The 17,115-nt window shown below is 38.8% G+C and overlaps 1 protein-coding gene across 1 annotated transcript; it reads left to right on the forward strand.

Annotated features, from left to right (window-relative positions):
- Positions 1-10,864: 10,864 nt before the first annotated feature.
- On the forward strand, positions 10,865-15,568 carry HEMK2 (HemK methyltransferase 2, ETF1 glutamine and histone H4 lysine). Its single transcript, XM_084295797.1, has 6 exons — positions 10,865-11,012; positions 11,648-11,734; positions 12,366-12,456; positions 13,196-13,279; positions 13,997-14,138; positions 14,823-15,568. The coding sequence occupies exons 1-6, from the start codon at positions 10,879-10,881 to the stop codon at positions 14,930-14,932; spliced, it is 648 nt and encodes a 215-aa protein (XP_084151923.1). The 5' UTR covers positions 10,865-10,878; the 3' UTR covers positions 14,933-15,568.
- The last annotated feature ends 1,547 nt before the right edge of the window (positions 15,569-17,115 follow it).

Consider the following 17,115-nt stretch of genomic DNA (forward strand, 5'->3'; position numbering starts at 1 on the left):
TTTTTTCCTGCTCCTCCTGCCACAGAGAAATTTGTAGATAGAGAACAAACCTCCCTCCCCAGGTATGACTTCTTACTGTGGCATTAGCAGCAGGATAAATTTTGTGTTTATCTTTACCTGCCACACTGCGTTGAACCCAGTTATCTATTTACAAGTTATTTCAGCAGGAGACACACAGCCTGGGGCTACCGCACTTCTTTGCCAATTACATCTCTGTGCCAGTGGCAGAAGGATGCAGTGGCAGGGACTGTGCTTGGGCATCCTGGGCTTGTGACACCAGGCTTGTGACACCATCGGGCCCAACCATGTCACCTCTGCCATGGGAGCAGTGCATTCGTTTCTTGGGGGAAAAGGAAGCCCAGCTAGATCCAAATCTAACAGGAAAGCTTTTGACGTCATGAAGTATTTATGTCTTCAATTTCAGTCACAGTACTGGTTTTTGGTTTTGCTTGTTTCTTTGTTTTTCCAGAACCACCCATTCAAGAAGCTCTAGAAAGGAATGTTGTATCACTTTCTTTTTTTTTTCCTCCTTCCTATTTGTTACTAAACCTGGAATTCTGATGTTCTTTGTGCTAGGAAAGGCAGCTCAGTTTTTCACACTGTCATCAGGAACACGATCCTTAGCACAGAAAGAAAGGGCAAAATGGTCTTCAGGAATGAACACTCACATCAGCATTAACTAGAAAAAAAAATCTAATCTTCCACTTATAACTACATATGGGGATATTTGTAAGGTCTTAGACAAATCACATCTTCTCTCTGCCTCAAATATCTCCATCTATAAACTGTAGCTAAGTGCAGGAATTAACTACGTGACAGGTGGACAGGGAAAAATAACTGAGGAGCAAATACCTGAATTCCTTCTTACTCATTTTATACATTTATAAATGCATTGTTTTGTTTTGCAGTATTTCCAGTGAAAGAAGAATGAATGGTACTTTGAAGAATCACATCAAGGTCAAATATTGTATTTGGCCTTTAAAAACAAACTTGATCGCTGTTTTAGAAATGCCTGAACTAGACAGTCGATGCCAACTACTACATTTTTCATGTTCGGCAGTATTCTTCAATAATTGCTCCAGGACTCATACAGAGAAAACAGCACACAATGAATGCAAGGTTCTTATTAATACTTTGACCAAAGTAATATGATTTGCCATTCTCCTTCTTAGAAGTTTGGAAGCTGTTTTTGCATTGTTTTCTGCTGTAAGAGTTCTGTGAGTGAAATACCACTTACATATTTGCCACGGTTCCTGAGGTTTACACGTGGGCTATCTAAGTAATAACTATCAAGGTGCAGTAAATTTCCTGAGGATTAATGACTGGCTGGGAGGAGATGAAGGTCAGCAGCACAGCCAAGGATCATTAACCCAAGCTGGTCATTAATCTCAAGAATTTACCTCATACCAAGGTCAGTATTGTTATTTTAAGCTGTAAATGAAAAAAATGTGGCCAAGTGGATTTTTATTTGATAGTTTTAACTGTAATGTCTAGCATATTTTAGAAGAATTAATTATAGTCAGGTGAATTAGGTAATCAGACCACCAGCCCATCTTTCAGAGTTTGATTAGTCTTGGTTTCTTTAATATATGTACTGAGCTATGACAGGCAGAAAGGATTTATAACATTTTTTCTTAGATGTGCAATTGTTGTAGACCTATTAAATAGTGAGCTTGCGTATGTATCCATTTACAGGTTTTGTTTCCCATCCCTAATTTTATCTCACAGAGCTTATTAATATGTCTCAACATTGTTTGATTAAACATCTGTTAAGTTTATTACAGTTTTGAAAGTGATGTTTCAAAACACTATTCTTTGTAAAGTGAGGGTATTATAGATAACTACAGAGTGCCTATAATTTAGGAAACATTTACTTCAAGATGTGCACTATTCCCTTTAGGTGAAAAACTTAATGACAATTTTGATGTATAACTACTATTCACATTTGCATTTATGGCAGTCTAGAATTTAAATTAACACTGCCATTTTTGTATCATTTTCTGTACCACTTCTGTAGATACTCTGCTAATTTGTATGTCTGTGTGCATTTGGGGGGCGCTTAGAAGTCTTTAAATTCTCCACAATTAGGTAGGATGCTCTGTTGTTGGCCTGCTTCAGGACTGCAAACTTCCCCATGCTTTCTGAAAATACATCTCCAAAAAGCAGATGATACCAGGCCTTGTCTTTAGGCAACAAAGGTACCCTAGGAGATCAAATGTGCCTAAATACCTCTCTCCTGGCATATTCGGAATTATTAACAATATAGGTGGCAGTTGAAGAAGACACAAAGACTCCGCAAAAAAGAAAATAAATCATCGTTTATCTTACACCATACAAAAAAATACATGGATCTTTCTAAAGCAAATAACTTCCCTGTTTCAATGTGGAGTTTGCCAAGTGCTTTAAAACTTTTCCTCTTGCTAGAAAATGTGTCCCTGTAAGTTCCTTCTCAACTTCTCAGCCTTTGCAGTTTTAAATCCCCACTCTTATTTTCCTCTTCTCTCCCAGCTGGAGATTCCCTGTTGAAAGGGACCAAATGGGGCTTTGAGTTTAGTCCCTCAAGTTTACAAGCAACTGTGCAACAGGCACAGACCTGCAGAGCTTTGACTACATTTGCCCCAGTGCACCATAGACCGCAAAATGCTTTCCAACATTTCTTACAAATGTTAGCTCCACAGTGAAAGACCAAAGCCAAGGTGTAGCATGCTACACAAAGAATAGGAATAACAAGGATCAGTTGTAGCCATTTGTCTTGCTTGGCTACATCCTGTTTCCAGATGAGGTCAATATGCAATGCTTTAGAGCATGGCTTACCAGCCAGGTACCTTGAAGATTTTTAATACAATTCTAAATCACCTCATTTATTCTTACTGACATATGTTATGTCTCTACTTGTAACATATTTTTAGCATTTCCTTTAAAATATATTAACAGGTGTGCACGTGGAAAAAAAAAAATGGACAGCTTAAGGAGACTGTTGTTGCTGGACAAAGACCCAGTTTGAGTGCAGTCCAACGAAAATGTTACATTATATAGCCTTATGACACCCCCCCCCCCCCCCCCCCCAAAAAAAAAAAAAAAATCCTCATATCTCACATTTTGACTGCAGATCAGGCTCTTTCAGCCAGAAAGAAGCTAATCTTCAGGCTCCTTCCCACTTTCTATATTAGTTTCTTCTTTCTGTCTTTTTTTTCTCCTTTTACTTCTCCTTTAAAAATTAAAAATAAGAATAATTAAAAAAGGAAATGTGTTTAAATAAATTTAAGGTTAATTGAAAACCTGCAAAATCCATGAAATACAGGATTGTGTTATAATGCATGAAGTGTCAGCAGATGTTTGTTTCTGTAGAAAGCTATTGCAAGTGTGGAGTCAAATCCATAGCCCTTAGCATTAAGTTAGAATATTTTAGTGGCAGTCTTGTCTTGATTGTCTCGCGCTGTGATGAAGTCCTTCATTATGGGCTAAATTCTGATTCTATTTTTTTGACTGAACATTTTGTGACTTCACAAATAATTCTACTAAAATAGCCTTATACAAAGACCTATGACCTTATTTCCTATGATGTGTACTCAATCATCTACAGTATGTACAGCTATAGAGACAACATATTTTGCACATTAATGTTTGTTTTTTTTTCCTATGGTCTGTCAAGATGCTTTATTTGCATAACCCTCGTGAAAGTCTTTCCTCTGATGTGCCTGATGAAATGTTCTATCTAGTACCTATTAAGCTTGCAACAACACTCAGAATTTTGGTAGACAGCTGCCTAAACTCCCCATTTTGAACCATTAGTGTAATGGAGTCATTATGAAAGACATTTCAAGGTTGTTTTGAAATGAAAATCCTTTTTAATCTCTCTTTATTAGATTTTCATATTAAAATACACACAGGGAAAACTGCCACCCAAAATGTAATTACATGCAGATTTTGTTTTGTTTCATAACAGTCGCGCTGACTATCTGAACACATTACATTGTCCAGAAAATAATATGGATAAGACTGTGCTGGCAAAATGTTCATGATACATCCAAACAAAAAGATAAAAAGAAAAATAACATTTAGAAATGCAAGAATTGCAGCCTGTTAATCTAAGATTGGTTACAATGTAATCAGTACCAGCAGTATCAGCCAGAGGAAGGTACAATCTTCTACAGGGTGGGTATTTTTCCTGATGTTTTAACAAGTGTGTTGTATAATAAAGGACACTCAAGCAAGTTTTTAGGTGACAGCTAACTGGGGGGACCAGTTCTGTGCTGGAAGGATGAAAAACAATGGCCACAGGTTGAAACAAGAGAGGCTTGAGCTGGGTATAAAGGAAAAAAGCTTCCACCCTGAGGAGAGTCAGGCAGTGGAGCAGTTTGACAGTGAGGTTGTCCAGGCTCCATCTTCGGAGGGTTTCAAGTCTGGCCTGGTGAACACCCTGAGCAGCCTGGTCTGCTTCCAGAGCTGGGTCGGCTCAGGGCAGTAGGTGGGACCAGAGATCTCCTCCCCACTAAAGTCACTCCTTCACCTGGTAATTAAGTCAAAAGCCTTTTACAGAAAGAGCAAGATTAAAAAATATCACCTCAAACTTTCTCACAATGTTTGAATATCCTTTGGATAACCAAGAATAACTTAGGATAACTAAGATAACTCAGTTCAAATTAAACCACCTTGCTCAGTGAGTTTTTTCCAATGTTCCTGGTGCAACCTCCTTCGTTGAATCAACAGAAAATGTTCATTCTCTATAAATAATTCGCAGTAGTCACTCTTAATGTAGAATAACCCCATCAGAATTAAAGCCAAGTGCATAATTGTGCTTATTTTTTTAATAACCTGACTGTTTAATATATCTTATTCTAAATAACCATTTGTGGATGTCTGCAAGCCTTGAAGCAAAAGGGTTGGTGTTTTAAATACCTGTTCCTTAAATTGCTTCAAACTGTTGGCTTCAAGTACATATTTTGAAAATTAGCTCTATTATTTAATTATATGCTGTGGAAAAAAAAAGTCTTTCTTACTTGTGAGTTTTATATGTTCTTGAGAACTCGCTTAAAGTTCCTATTTCTTCAGTCTGTGCTATGTATTTTCAGCATTCAGTTTTATAAGCTTCAATCACATCTTATTCTTACTCTTCCCTTCTCAAGCATCCTAATATATTCTCCAGAAAGTCAGTTCTTCCCTAGTTTCAACAGCTTTCTATCAACCATTTATGAGCTGTTTTAAAAAAAATACACGTTATATGTGTATAGATATACATCACATAACATAACTGTATATATAATAGTATACATACTATATATGTGTTCATATATTTAAACACCAATATATAACAGTATTACAATATTTCTGATTTTTTTCTTTCCTATTATAACCTAAGGTATTTTTATGCACATATATTAGCTTTGTTAAATGCTAATTTCTTGCATTTGTTAAACAGATTTTCACTGATTTCTCTATGACAGCAACTGATCTGAAAAGTGACAACTGATTCATTCTGAAATGTGCTTGCTGAATATGTAGTCTAAAGATTCTTTTCTATTGTATACAGCCTTGGAAGAAATAACCTTCTAGCAGGTATGATTTTCTCCTGTGTCACATTGTTCCCTGCAGATGTACACATTTCATTAATAATGTAATTTTTTTTAAAGTCTGTTTTATGTATGCATACATTCACGCATTCAAAATTGCTATTTCTTTGGTAAATTCCTTGCCTACTGAGCATGACTATGTTACAGTTTTGCTATTTGCAAGAGATGCTAAATGAACCTCTTAATTTTCCTGTAGGTGATGATTCCAGATAAAAATGTACTAGGAATACAAGTTGCTTTTTAGACTACCATGATTACTGCTGACGGACTAACATGGGGGCTAGAGTAATCCATGTTATTATTAACTGTTTTAAAAGAACTCCCATTCTTTTATAATAATCATGAAGGAATATGAGTATATTGACATGTAACTGCACATTATTTCCTCCTTTTCTTTCTGAATTCTTCATTCAGAGTCCTGAGAGACAAAATGATGGAGCCAGTCATGATCCTGCACCTCACTGTTTGGCAGGCAGGAAGTAAGTGAATTTCTTATCTTGCTGGATTGTTTTTTAGCTACCAGTGCTAAAAAAAAAAAAAATCCTTAGTCTTATTTTCCTTTCAACACTAATAGTCTAAAATGGGGGATGGGGGGGAAGGCAGAAATGCCCTTAAATGCCCTTAAAATAGCTGAAGAAGCCAATCTGTCTCTTGGGGAGATCAAACATTATTCCTAACTGGTAAAGGAGGCAACACTAGTAACTCAGTTATAAAAGAAAGCTCCACTACAGCTCTATTGCTTGAGGTGTTGTATTTTAAGATGTAATGTAAATCAAAGGACTTGATAGTTTGTGACTTCAAAATCCCAAGTCTATTTATTTATTTTGCATTAGCAACAGATTTTTCCTTGATTTCTGGCTTAAATCCAGTTAAAATAATTATATATAACTACTTACCTAAACCTTCTCTTTCTGCTCAATTGATTATGGTATTATTCATTTTCTCTCCTGAAGTGTTGAAATACTTGTGTACACTATTAAAATGTTTCTTGCCTTCTCCCTGAGATAGCTGCATTTCAACGATGAGTGATGTAATTCCTTCAATATAATAGTTCATAATTGGTTTGTTAAGTTTAGTATGCACTCTGGGATTTTTTTTCAGGAAGGGCTACAAACAAGTAACCATCATTCTTACTCTCTAGTATGTCATCTCTGGACCTTTCATAGTGCATTTAGAAATTCCACAGCTGTGATTAAACATTACCATGCCATGGTGTATTGAAGCAATGTCATGATGTAAGGGCAAGAATTTTCATCAGTCAGTAGGGAAGTAAGGAAGCGAACAAAGATTCAATCATCTACTCACTACAGAAATACAAAAGAAAGAGCAGTATGTAAAAAAAAAAAAAAAACACTGACTCATGTAACAGAGTATCTGTGGAGAAGATTAATCGGAGTATAAACTCCAGCGTGTGGCCTTTGGTATGGCCAGGGAACTCAGTAATGCAATTAGAAAGGCAAATGTAATCTGAGGGGGATAAAAATAATAATTGTCCAAAGACTGGGGAATGTATATGTGCAGGAATATGCTTCAGACCTAACTGGTTAAATAATTGTCTCAAGAAAGATATTATTAATATGCAGTGTCAAAAACTAAGGGGGGGGGGGAGATTGATCAGTAAAAACTATGCCTTAGAAGCTAGGAAATACTGTCTACAATAAGAATTGTTGAAATCAATTTGAAATAATCTTAATGAAGGTATTAAAACAGAGCAAAAAGTTTTGCACACATTTTCAAAAAGACAAGAAATAAAGAAGCAGTGTACCACTAAGCTGGGATAGAGATTAAAAACAAGAGGACAGGTGATGATTTTGGCCATGATGGCAACAGCAGTATATCTTGCTACATTACTGCAGTGTCTGTCTCCATTTCTAAGCAAGAAAAATTAAATACAATGAATCTACTCAGACTCCCATTCAACTTCTGATGTGGTGTTATGTGGAAAAGTATATACTAAGCTGGAGATGATAGCATTGGCAGAGGAAACATGAACAAGGAACTGAAAACAGATGAGCTACTCATACATCATACTGAAAAGGGGCAGTATCAAGTTAAAAGGAAGTTGCTAAAGGTGGCTTCCTGAAAGATCAGTCTTGGGGCTGAATTTACTTTAGTGTTTTTATCACTATCCTTGCCACCACTCTGATAAGGGCATGAAGTCAGGAGACAACACGCACAGGAGCAAGACAACCAGAACACAAGGAACAGACATGCAGAGCAGACTAGGAAAAATAATAAAATGCTACAGAATTCTTTATAGTCAACTTTATATCTGGAAAACATTGAGGAAAAGCCTAAGGAAAAACAGATGAGCACAAAATGGTAAGAAACCACTTTTCTGAGGAGAATGCAAACATGATCCTGTGGTGTTCTGGGATAGATAAAGAAACCAGTTCATTTTGCAAAACACCACTAAGGCATTACTGGGAATGTTTTGTAGAAGTCACGTTCAGGGTGAAGTCACGTTCACGATTCAGACTTGAATCCACAGGCAGAAAGACAAAAAACATGGTAAGAGAAATGAAGAGAATGTTTTATAACAGGAAACTTTTAAGAGCACGTCTTACATAGTGAAGCAAAACAAAGGCTGATGAGAGCCTTTTTTCATCTACTAATCCATCAAACAAAAACTGTGAAAGGACCTGTTTAAGCTGACACAGTTGCTAGAAGAATGAGTGAGTATAAAGCCTATCACCACCACATTAAGGCTGAGAATTACAAGGTTTCTAATCATCATGGCACTGAAGTGTTGTAACAGTCTTTCACTAGGAATGCTGACAGTAAGAAACCTGTCTACTTCTACAAAGACATTTGCTCAGTTTACAGAAGAGGTTGTATGATGTAGTTGCCTGCTGGACTCCATAGGTAAAGCGGTTTCTTACAGACTACTCTTAGCTGCTCTCTCATTGCAGCTTCTGCTGGCACCACTGCCTCAAGTGCACAGAAAATAAATAAATAAATAAATAAATAAATAAATAAATAAATAAATAAATAAAAAGAGTATTCACAGGTCCGGCACAGGTCTACATCTTTTCCAGGACACAGAGGGCCAGACGCAGCCACAAAATGTTTGAAAAGTTTATGATGGAGGTCTCTGAGGGCTGACAGGCAGCTGGGAAGTTACGGGTCTCTGAGGGCTGACAGGCAGCTGGGAAGTTATGGGTTGGAAGTTATGGGTTAAACCTTGCTGTGTGAGAGAACCGGCACTGAATTCCAAATGGGACAGGGCCATATAGCTCAGTTAGGGTAAACAAATGGTTATGATTCCTGTCAAGAACAATTTTTCATCTCCATAAAGCTTAGTTTAATAACATGGCATGGGCACCATTGAAAATGGGACTATTAACTTTCCAACAATTTCCCCAAAGTGAAATAGAATCTGTTTTGGCAAAAACAGTACAGTTGTCTACCAAGAAAAACACTTTAGGTAGTTATATAAGCAATAAAAATAAATGTTTTATAAAATTCACCCAGAAGGACTTATAAGTATTAAAACAAACAATAATAATTAACCAGTTTTCATGAGCTATGAAACAGCCAAAACCAACAATTCATACAGCTGAAGATGGTGAAGTCATTCCTTCTACTGCACTCCAAAGCCTGACCACCTGTAGAGATTTAAAAAGATATATATCCAAAGAATTAATTTCCCTAATAAGGACAGAATGCAAAATTCTGCTGCTTACCATGATTTCATTTTGCCAAAGTAATGGAATTTTATGTAAACTTAATCTGTTTTATAACTAGTTGTTCTTCTGGAGCAGAAGCAAATCATTGGGAAGACGGATGAAACGAAGGAGCATCTGCTGATTTTCCTTTTGCATTAAAAACCCCAAAACCATCTCCAGTCAGGCTCCTGCTCATTACTGCTCCCTGAAGCAACCTGTCTTTCCCTGCTGATGAAGAGAATTTAGGAAGAAACAGGTTAATGTTAATCTCTGTTATCATGTTCTATTTTTGACACAAATGTGATAATTTTACCAGGCATCAGTCAAGGACTTTGCACTGAAAGGACGCTATTAGTATCTTCTCACAGGCTAGAATCTCATTTAGCCTATCTGCAGACACCATGTTGAAAGAAGGAATAATTTACCAGAATGAATTTGGGACAGAGCATGACTGGGAGATAAACTAGGAGGCAACAACAGTTACTTGTGTTGGCAAAATGAAGGTTGGGATGGGTTATGACAATATTTCATAAATATATTTGGGGGGAATAAATTAAGTGAAGAGAACATTTCAAGTTAAAAGGTAATACAAGATCAGGTCCAGGAATAAATTTACTCTGAAAACATGCTTGAACTTTTGAATTCTTAGACCTGGCTTTCTGTGCTCAGCAGTGGTGCAAGCAACCTAAACTCTTTTAAGATGAAGGCTGATGATTTCATTTCTGTGCTAGGACAACAACGATCCTTGAATTATAAACTCAACGCTGGATCTCTGGTTATGGATTTCTGGCTGATTGCGCTGATTCACCCCCACGGAGGGGACACAGAGCAGAGACGCTAAGTACCAGGTGACCACACTGCTCTGTGTGTCAGCCTGGAGAAAAGGAGGCTCAGGGGCGACCTTATCGCTCTCTACAGGTACCTTAAAGGAGGCTGTAGCGAGGTGGGGGTTGGCCTGTTCTCCCACGTGCCTGGTGACAGGACGAGGAGGAATGGGCTAAAGTTGCGCCAGGGGAGTTTTAGGTTGGATGTTAGGAAGAACTTCTTTACTGAAAGGGTTGTGAGGCATTGGAACAGGCTGCCCAGGGAAGTGGTGGAGTCACCATCCCTGGAAGTCTTCAAAAGACGTTTAGATGTAGAGCTTAGGGATATGGTTTAGTGGGGACTGCTAGCGTTAGGTCAGAGGTTGGACTCGATGATCTTGAGGTCTCTTCCAACCTAGAAATTCTGTGATTCTGTGTACGGCTAATGTATTAATTATGACTCCCCGTAAGTTCCGTTGGCTGCCTGGGGAAGCACTGACTCAGGGTAACGAGCAGGGTGCTGGTTTTATTTGTGGGTGCTGAAGGCGAGCCACAGAACGCTGTAACGCCACGGAGCTGCCCCGCACGCCGGGCTGGCGGCCATGAAGCAGCCCAACGGGCACTGCTCCTCCCCCCCCCGAGGCCACGTGACCACCGCGGCCGTTGAGGCGTTCCCAACGGCCACCAGCCCCGCGCTAGGGGCGGGGCGAAGCCGCCGCCGCCATCCCATTGGCTCCGGGCGGCTCCCCGCCCCCTCTCCCCCATCCGCTTCCTCAGGGCGTTCCGGGAGGGAAGGGGAGGGAAGAGGAGGGGAGGGGGGTCCGCGCATGCGCGTCGATGGCGGTGCCCGCGGTGCCCACGCCGCGGTACGAGCACGTGTGGCGGTTCGGGGAGGTGTACGCGCCGGCCGAGGACACCTTCCTGCTGCTCGACGCGCTGGAGCGCGACGCGGCGCGACTGCGGGACGCCGGGTAGCCGCGGCGTGGCGGGAAGCGCGGGGGGGAAACAGCCAATGGGAGGGCAGGGGGCGTGGCCTGGTGGAAGGGGGCGGGGCTTGGTGTTCAGTCATGATGGGGGGGGGGCGCTGGCACCGGCTGCCCGGAGGGGTGAATCTGCTCTGGGTGCCGTAGGAATGCAGCCTGGGCTGTGGATGTGGTGTAGTTCGTGGGAATTGTAGTATTAGGCACAGGAAAACTGGCACGTTTCCCAAATCACAGAATCACAGAATTTCTAGGTTGGAAGAGACCTCAAGGTCATCGAGTCCAACCTCTGACCTAACACTAACAGTCCCCACTAAACCATATCCCTAAGCTCTACATCTAAACGTCTTTTGAAGACCTCCAGGGATGGTGACTCCACCACTTCCCTGGGCAGCCTGTTCCAATGTCTAACAACCCTTTCGGTAAAGAACTTCTTCTTAAATTGCCCTGTGATAAACAGGAATCAGTTATATAGGCACATGTAGAGCTGGCAGTTGCTGTGAAGCAGACCACACAAGGTGGGCTTTTAGGGCCCAGCAAGTATTGCATGTTTGGGAGAAGGGCACCTTGGCAGCAGGTTTATATGGTACAAAAAAAAACACTCACCCAGAATTTTCTGTCTTTAGAATTGCCATCTGCCTTGAGATAGGGTCAGGGTCCGGTGTGGTTTCAACGTTTCTAGCTTCCATTATTGGATCCAGCGCACTCTACTTGTAAGTACAGCAACGCTTACTGAAGCTGTTGCATGCAATAACAAAGAATATTTTGTCCTCAAAATACATATTTTTCCATTGCACAGTCAAAAGCTATACTTCAAGAAATGTGAGCTCAGTTCTACAGATACAGAAAATCAAAGTGAAGGGAGTCTAAACTATTTTCCTCAGGTTCTGTAACAAGTAAACAGTGATGTGGTTAAATTCAGTTTTTCCATTTCTTAGACAAATTACTGAGCTTACACTTGTGTTTACCGTGTTGAATCCTAAATCTTAGCCAATGAGTAATCTTACTGAGTTCTGATGACATACTAGTTACCTGATTGTTGGCAGTAACTAAATTTTATTAGCAACTGTATGCATACGTACTTACACAGAGCTGGCATTGAAAAGGTAAACATCCTGTTAAATGTTTGTTTTCACATACTTCAGGTTTCAGACAGTCATTAAAGAATTTCCAGGGCAGTGTTGAGTGGTGTAACTGCTGATACATTGTATTTTCCTGTCTGTTTTTAGCTATTACTTGCAAAGTAAAGGGTACTCACCAATATTGTGTTAGCATATAGTTTGCAGTGTTAAACTTCCAGGTTGAGTAGCTGTTAACTTCCATTTTCTAATATTTTTGTTTAAGATGTACAGATATCAATCCGATGGCAGCTTACTGTACACTGGAGACAGCTCTGCTCAACAATGTTCACCTTCAGCCAGTCGTTACTGACTTGGTAAGACAGATGTTTCAGTAATGCCTTCTTCATAATTTCCATTTTACTTTTTAGACACACTGAAAAGTAACCATAAAGTCCAAAAGAACAAATATTCTCTTGATAAGTACAGATGAAAAAAATGATGAAAGGCCAAAGTGCAAGAATAAAATAATACCTTTATATCTGCAATACGTGTCTCTCGCTCTTCTACATTTCATGTAACGTTGTCTTAAGACTGTTTGAATTGTTCTGCTTCTCTCACACTTAGAAAGTTCCTGAGTCAGGCTGAAGTGTTTGGAACCAAACCAAAGTTGACAGTGCATTGCACTCAAGAAGTAAACAAAATAGCCAAGGATCTACATGTACTTTTAACTAATCCAGTATTACCGGGCTCATGTAGCACAGACAGATGGACAAATAGCTTGTTTTCTAGAGTGGTGATGTAGTTGTATTACAGAAGATTGGCTTCAAATTCAGTTTATTCTCTTATATAAAACTAACTGTTCAGAATTTAAAAAAATATATATTAAATACTTTCTGGCTACTCCTAGGTCATTTGTAGGTCTGAATTTCCATTATTACCTCATGAATGCTGAAGTTTTGTAACTTAATGCAACACACTGTATTGTTTTGTTGTTATTGTTTAGGTTGGTCTGTGTTGCAGTTTAAATTAATAGAAGAATATGCAAGACTACGTAACTTTTTTTTTTAATGGAAATGTTTCCTTTGTTTTTGTTATTATTAATTTCATCTGTAGGTCAATGGATTGTCACCGAGATTAAATGGGAAGGTTGATCTACTGCTCTTTAATCCACCATATGTGGTAACACCCTCTGAAGAGGTAGGAAAAAATAGATTTTAAATCCACAATAAAAATAATTCTGCTGTCAGAGAAGATGGCAAATCAAATAAGCTGTGGTACAAAAACTCAGCTTGTAGTTGTTCAGTGACCTTTTCTTAATTTGCAGTGTAGGTTTGTTGTTTGTTTCAAAATAGTAAATGGTTTTGTGGAACCATTCAATAACTGTACAAGTTGTAACAACTGTTTTAGTGAAAATGATTTATCAGAACTGATAGTAAGACTACGTGGGAATAAAGATTGCTGGAGGTAGTTTCTCCATCAAGACTTGTTAGACATGCATTTTCCCTTGGAAACCTTCTATAAAAATATCTTAGCATTTTTGTTTTTCTTCTGCTTCCTCAGATTCTGTGTTTGTGAGTCTGATTCTGATACTCAAAGGGTTCAATGGCCATCTTTCACTTGGCAAATGAGATCATACAAGATTACAAGAAAATACACGTAAAGCATGTGACAAAACACGTCTCTTCCAACTAAGCGTTATAAATAGAACTTGAAACAAAAGCAATGCATTCATCTTGCGTGGAGTAGTTCTGAAGGAATTTTGCTTCATAAACCAATCTGCTGAATCAAAGTTGTCAGAGTTCTAATGGCAGATTCCTGAGCACAGAGATCATGATGATGTTTCTCTTCTAAGTACCACTGACACTAGTATTATTCTGTATTGAGTAAGATGGCCTTTGCTTTCATTCTTCCTAGGTGAAAAGCCATGGAATAGAGGCATCCTGGGCTGGTGGCAAAAGGGGCAGAGAAGTAATGGACAGAGTTTTTCCACTAGTGGCAGACTTGCTTTCACCAGGAGGATTATTCTACTTGGTCACAATTAAAGAAAATAATCCAGGTAATTGCTCTCCTTTGACCCTTTTGTGCCAAACTAGATTTAACACTATTCATCAAGTTGTTGATCACAACAATGTTCTGGAGGTTATCAGACCTCAGTCAACATGAGCAAAGAAGTACCCAATGTAATTTTAATTTAATGCGGCAATAGCGTATTACCTAAGATTGAAAGTTTCAAAGTCCGAAATCTTCTAACTAGGTAATGGAGCCTGGCCAACCCTTTCTTACAAAAGAGAACAGTGTTGTAAACTTATAGGTAAAAAAAGCCTTCAGCTGGAAATGAGATGTCATTTATTTCTGACCTGCGTAGAAAAGGAATTCGGAATTGCTCCTCTGATCTAATGCTTAATGGGCTGTACATTATGAGGTGGCTTCAAGGACAATGATTATTCTTTCACTGTTTTGATTGATTAGGCAGCTTTTGGGAGAAGGTGCTATGAATTTCATTTTTTCCTGCAAATTAGCTTCATAATTGAACTTTTCATTGTGATAATACCAAAATATGGAACTGCAGTTAGTATAAACTTTGTTTCTTCTGGATGGAAGACTACTTTGCATAAAAAATACTGTCTGAAAGAGTAAAATGATAAATTATAATCTTCGCAGCCTATGTTTTGCAGACATTTTAGCATTGCCTTTTATAGCTGATTTCTGCATTATTATAACACTGTGCTTTCAACTACAGATGAAATTCTGGAAACAATGAAGAAGCACGGCTTAGAAGGCACACGAGCACTTTCCAGACAAGCAGGACAAGAGATGCTTACTATCCTCAAATTTAGGAAACCTGGATAACTGTTCTTACTACGTATACAAGGCATACAGGAAGTTGAATACAGACCACTGAAGCTGTCAAATCATTTCTCACACTCTTAAGGTGTATCCTGACTTCCTGATTACCGCAGTGAAACTGATCATGACTCTGTATTTGTTTCTATTCTAGAGGTCAACCAGCTTTTATATGCTGTCAGAGTTACAGTTGTCCTCTGGATCTCCACAGGACAGTTGCAGGTGAACTGTGAAATACCCTACCCCATCACATTTTGCACTTCACCACTTTTTCCCTCTGTAAATAAGAATTTGTATATTTGTCTTTGTTGCTTATTAAAAGAAAGTACTTGATGTAATGCTTCCTGTTTTAATAGTTAACTCTATACCTGTGCTGGGTTTAAATATTTGGTGCTACTCGTTTTGATGTCGCATGAAGCACTTTCCTTTTGCAAGTCTAAAGCACAGTTACAGAGTTTGTTTCTGTAGTAGAGAAACCACATACTTCTGAACTGAAAGATGCAGTAAGTGCATCTCTAGAGCTGAAAAAAAGTAGGCTACTGCTCTCCTGATGTACAGGTTGCTTGTTCTCCCTTCTATGCCACTTTACAAGGAGGGTCTGTACCACTGTAGAGATGTAGAGTTCTCATCTGTGAAAAGGGATTGAGGAAAAAAAACCATATGAGATGCTATTAAGAAGGCTAGTTCCTGGATACCTGAAAACAATAAATATTATGTGGAGAAGTAAAATGAGTCCTCTCTGAAAATCATTATACAAAATAGGAATCTAGTTCCTGAACGCCAGATCCTTACAAAAAGCTTTCCTCTGCAGTTTCCCCCCCCGAAGTGCCCACAAAGTGTTCAGCATTACCCCAGGGGCATTATGGTGTGAGGTGGGCACAGTCCCAGGAGGAAGACACTGCTCACATGCAACACAAAGCTAGAGCTAGAGCCACTGTAGGCGCACAGCGCTGCTAACACCGTCTTGGAGAATGCTTTCAAAGAAACTGTTTGTTAACGTTTTGTGGCAACAGAAATTTAAACAATCAGCTCTCTCTTTTCATGGGAAAAGTTTTTGTGTAGAGTGCTGGGGCATTGGAAAGACTATTCCACTTAAGACTTCAGAACTAAACATATGACTCTCTACTTGCCCAGCCTGCACAAACATTAAAAGTTTTTCCATGTTTGGAACTGACCACCCAAAAAACTCATGGGGGAGATTTAAAAAAAAAAAAAAAAAAAAAAAAGTTATAGACAGGCAGAACAACATGCAAGAAATATAGTGCAGGGCCTGTTAGAAGAAACACTTGACTGCAAGAATAGCTGGATCATCTGAGGATTTGAGATACCATACTGCAAAGTAATGCAAAAAGCTGCTTTTGACTGATACAGGTCACACATTGATGCTTTTCTGGCATAAAGATTATTCCTTACACTAGCCTGAAGTATATAGAAAAAGTATTGGATAGCAGAAGATATGCACTGGTTATTGTTTCACATCCTAAGGTCACCATTTTCCAACTCAGAAGATTAGTGCCAAACACTGCAATTCAGCCTTTCAAGCAGAGCTAGTACATCCCTTTCAGTAACATTGACAGTATGTTTTTATATAAATGCGTATGAACGTGAATATGTGTACACAGGAGGAGGGTTTAGAAAGCAGTTTCAGTCATATAAAGGCTGTTGCTTGATATTTGTTATAAACCAGACTCCCTACTACTTGAAACTAAGTTTAACAAAGTGAGTTTTATTGACCAAAGTGAGGCCAGACTCAAGTCTTTGATTCTTATTTCAGAATATCTTGTCCAAGGACTGCCAAAGGTGAGAAAGAGATGTAACCTTGTGGACATCTGTATATGAAATGTTTCCATAGTCTATTTTTCCAGTGAAGAATTTAAGCAGTTTGTGTTCTTGCAACTTACCAACTTGTCAATTATAAAAAGTTACATTTCAGTTCAGCAGCCCCCTAACTCTATAACATTTTATAGTCGACAGTAGACCCTTTGCTAAGCAACACTTCTGGTTTTGTTCAGTTCTCCCTTACTATAAGGAAAGGATTTTGCTTTTACGAATAATTGTGGTTTTGGTGTTATATCTATACTGCTGCTCATCCTTAAGACAATTCTAGAAGGATAACAAGTTAGGGTGCTGTACAAAGGTCACAACATCAAAGGACAATTTTAAGATGTAATCAAAAAACAAAAAAGTCA

Source organism: Netta rufina (assembly GCF_964035555.1).
Source record: "Netta rufina genome assembly, chromosome: 1".
Taxonomy (NCBI): domain Eukaryota; kingdom Metazoa; phylum Chordata; class Aves; order Anseriformes; family Anatidae; genus Netta; species Netta rufina.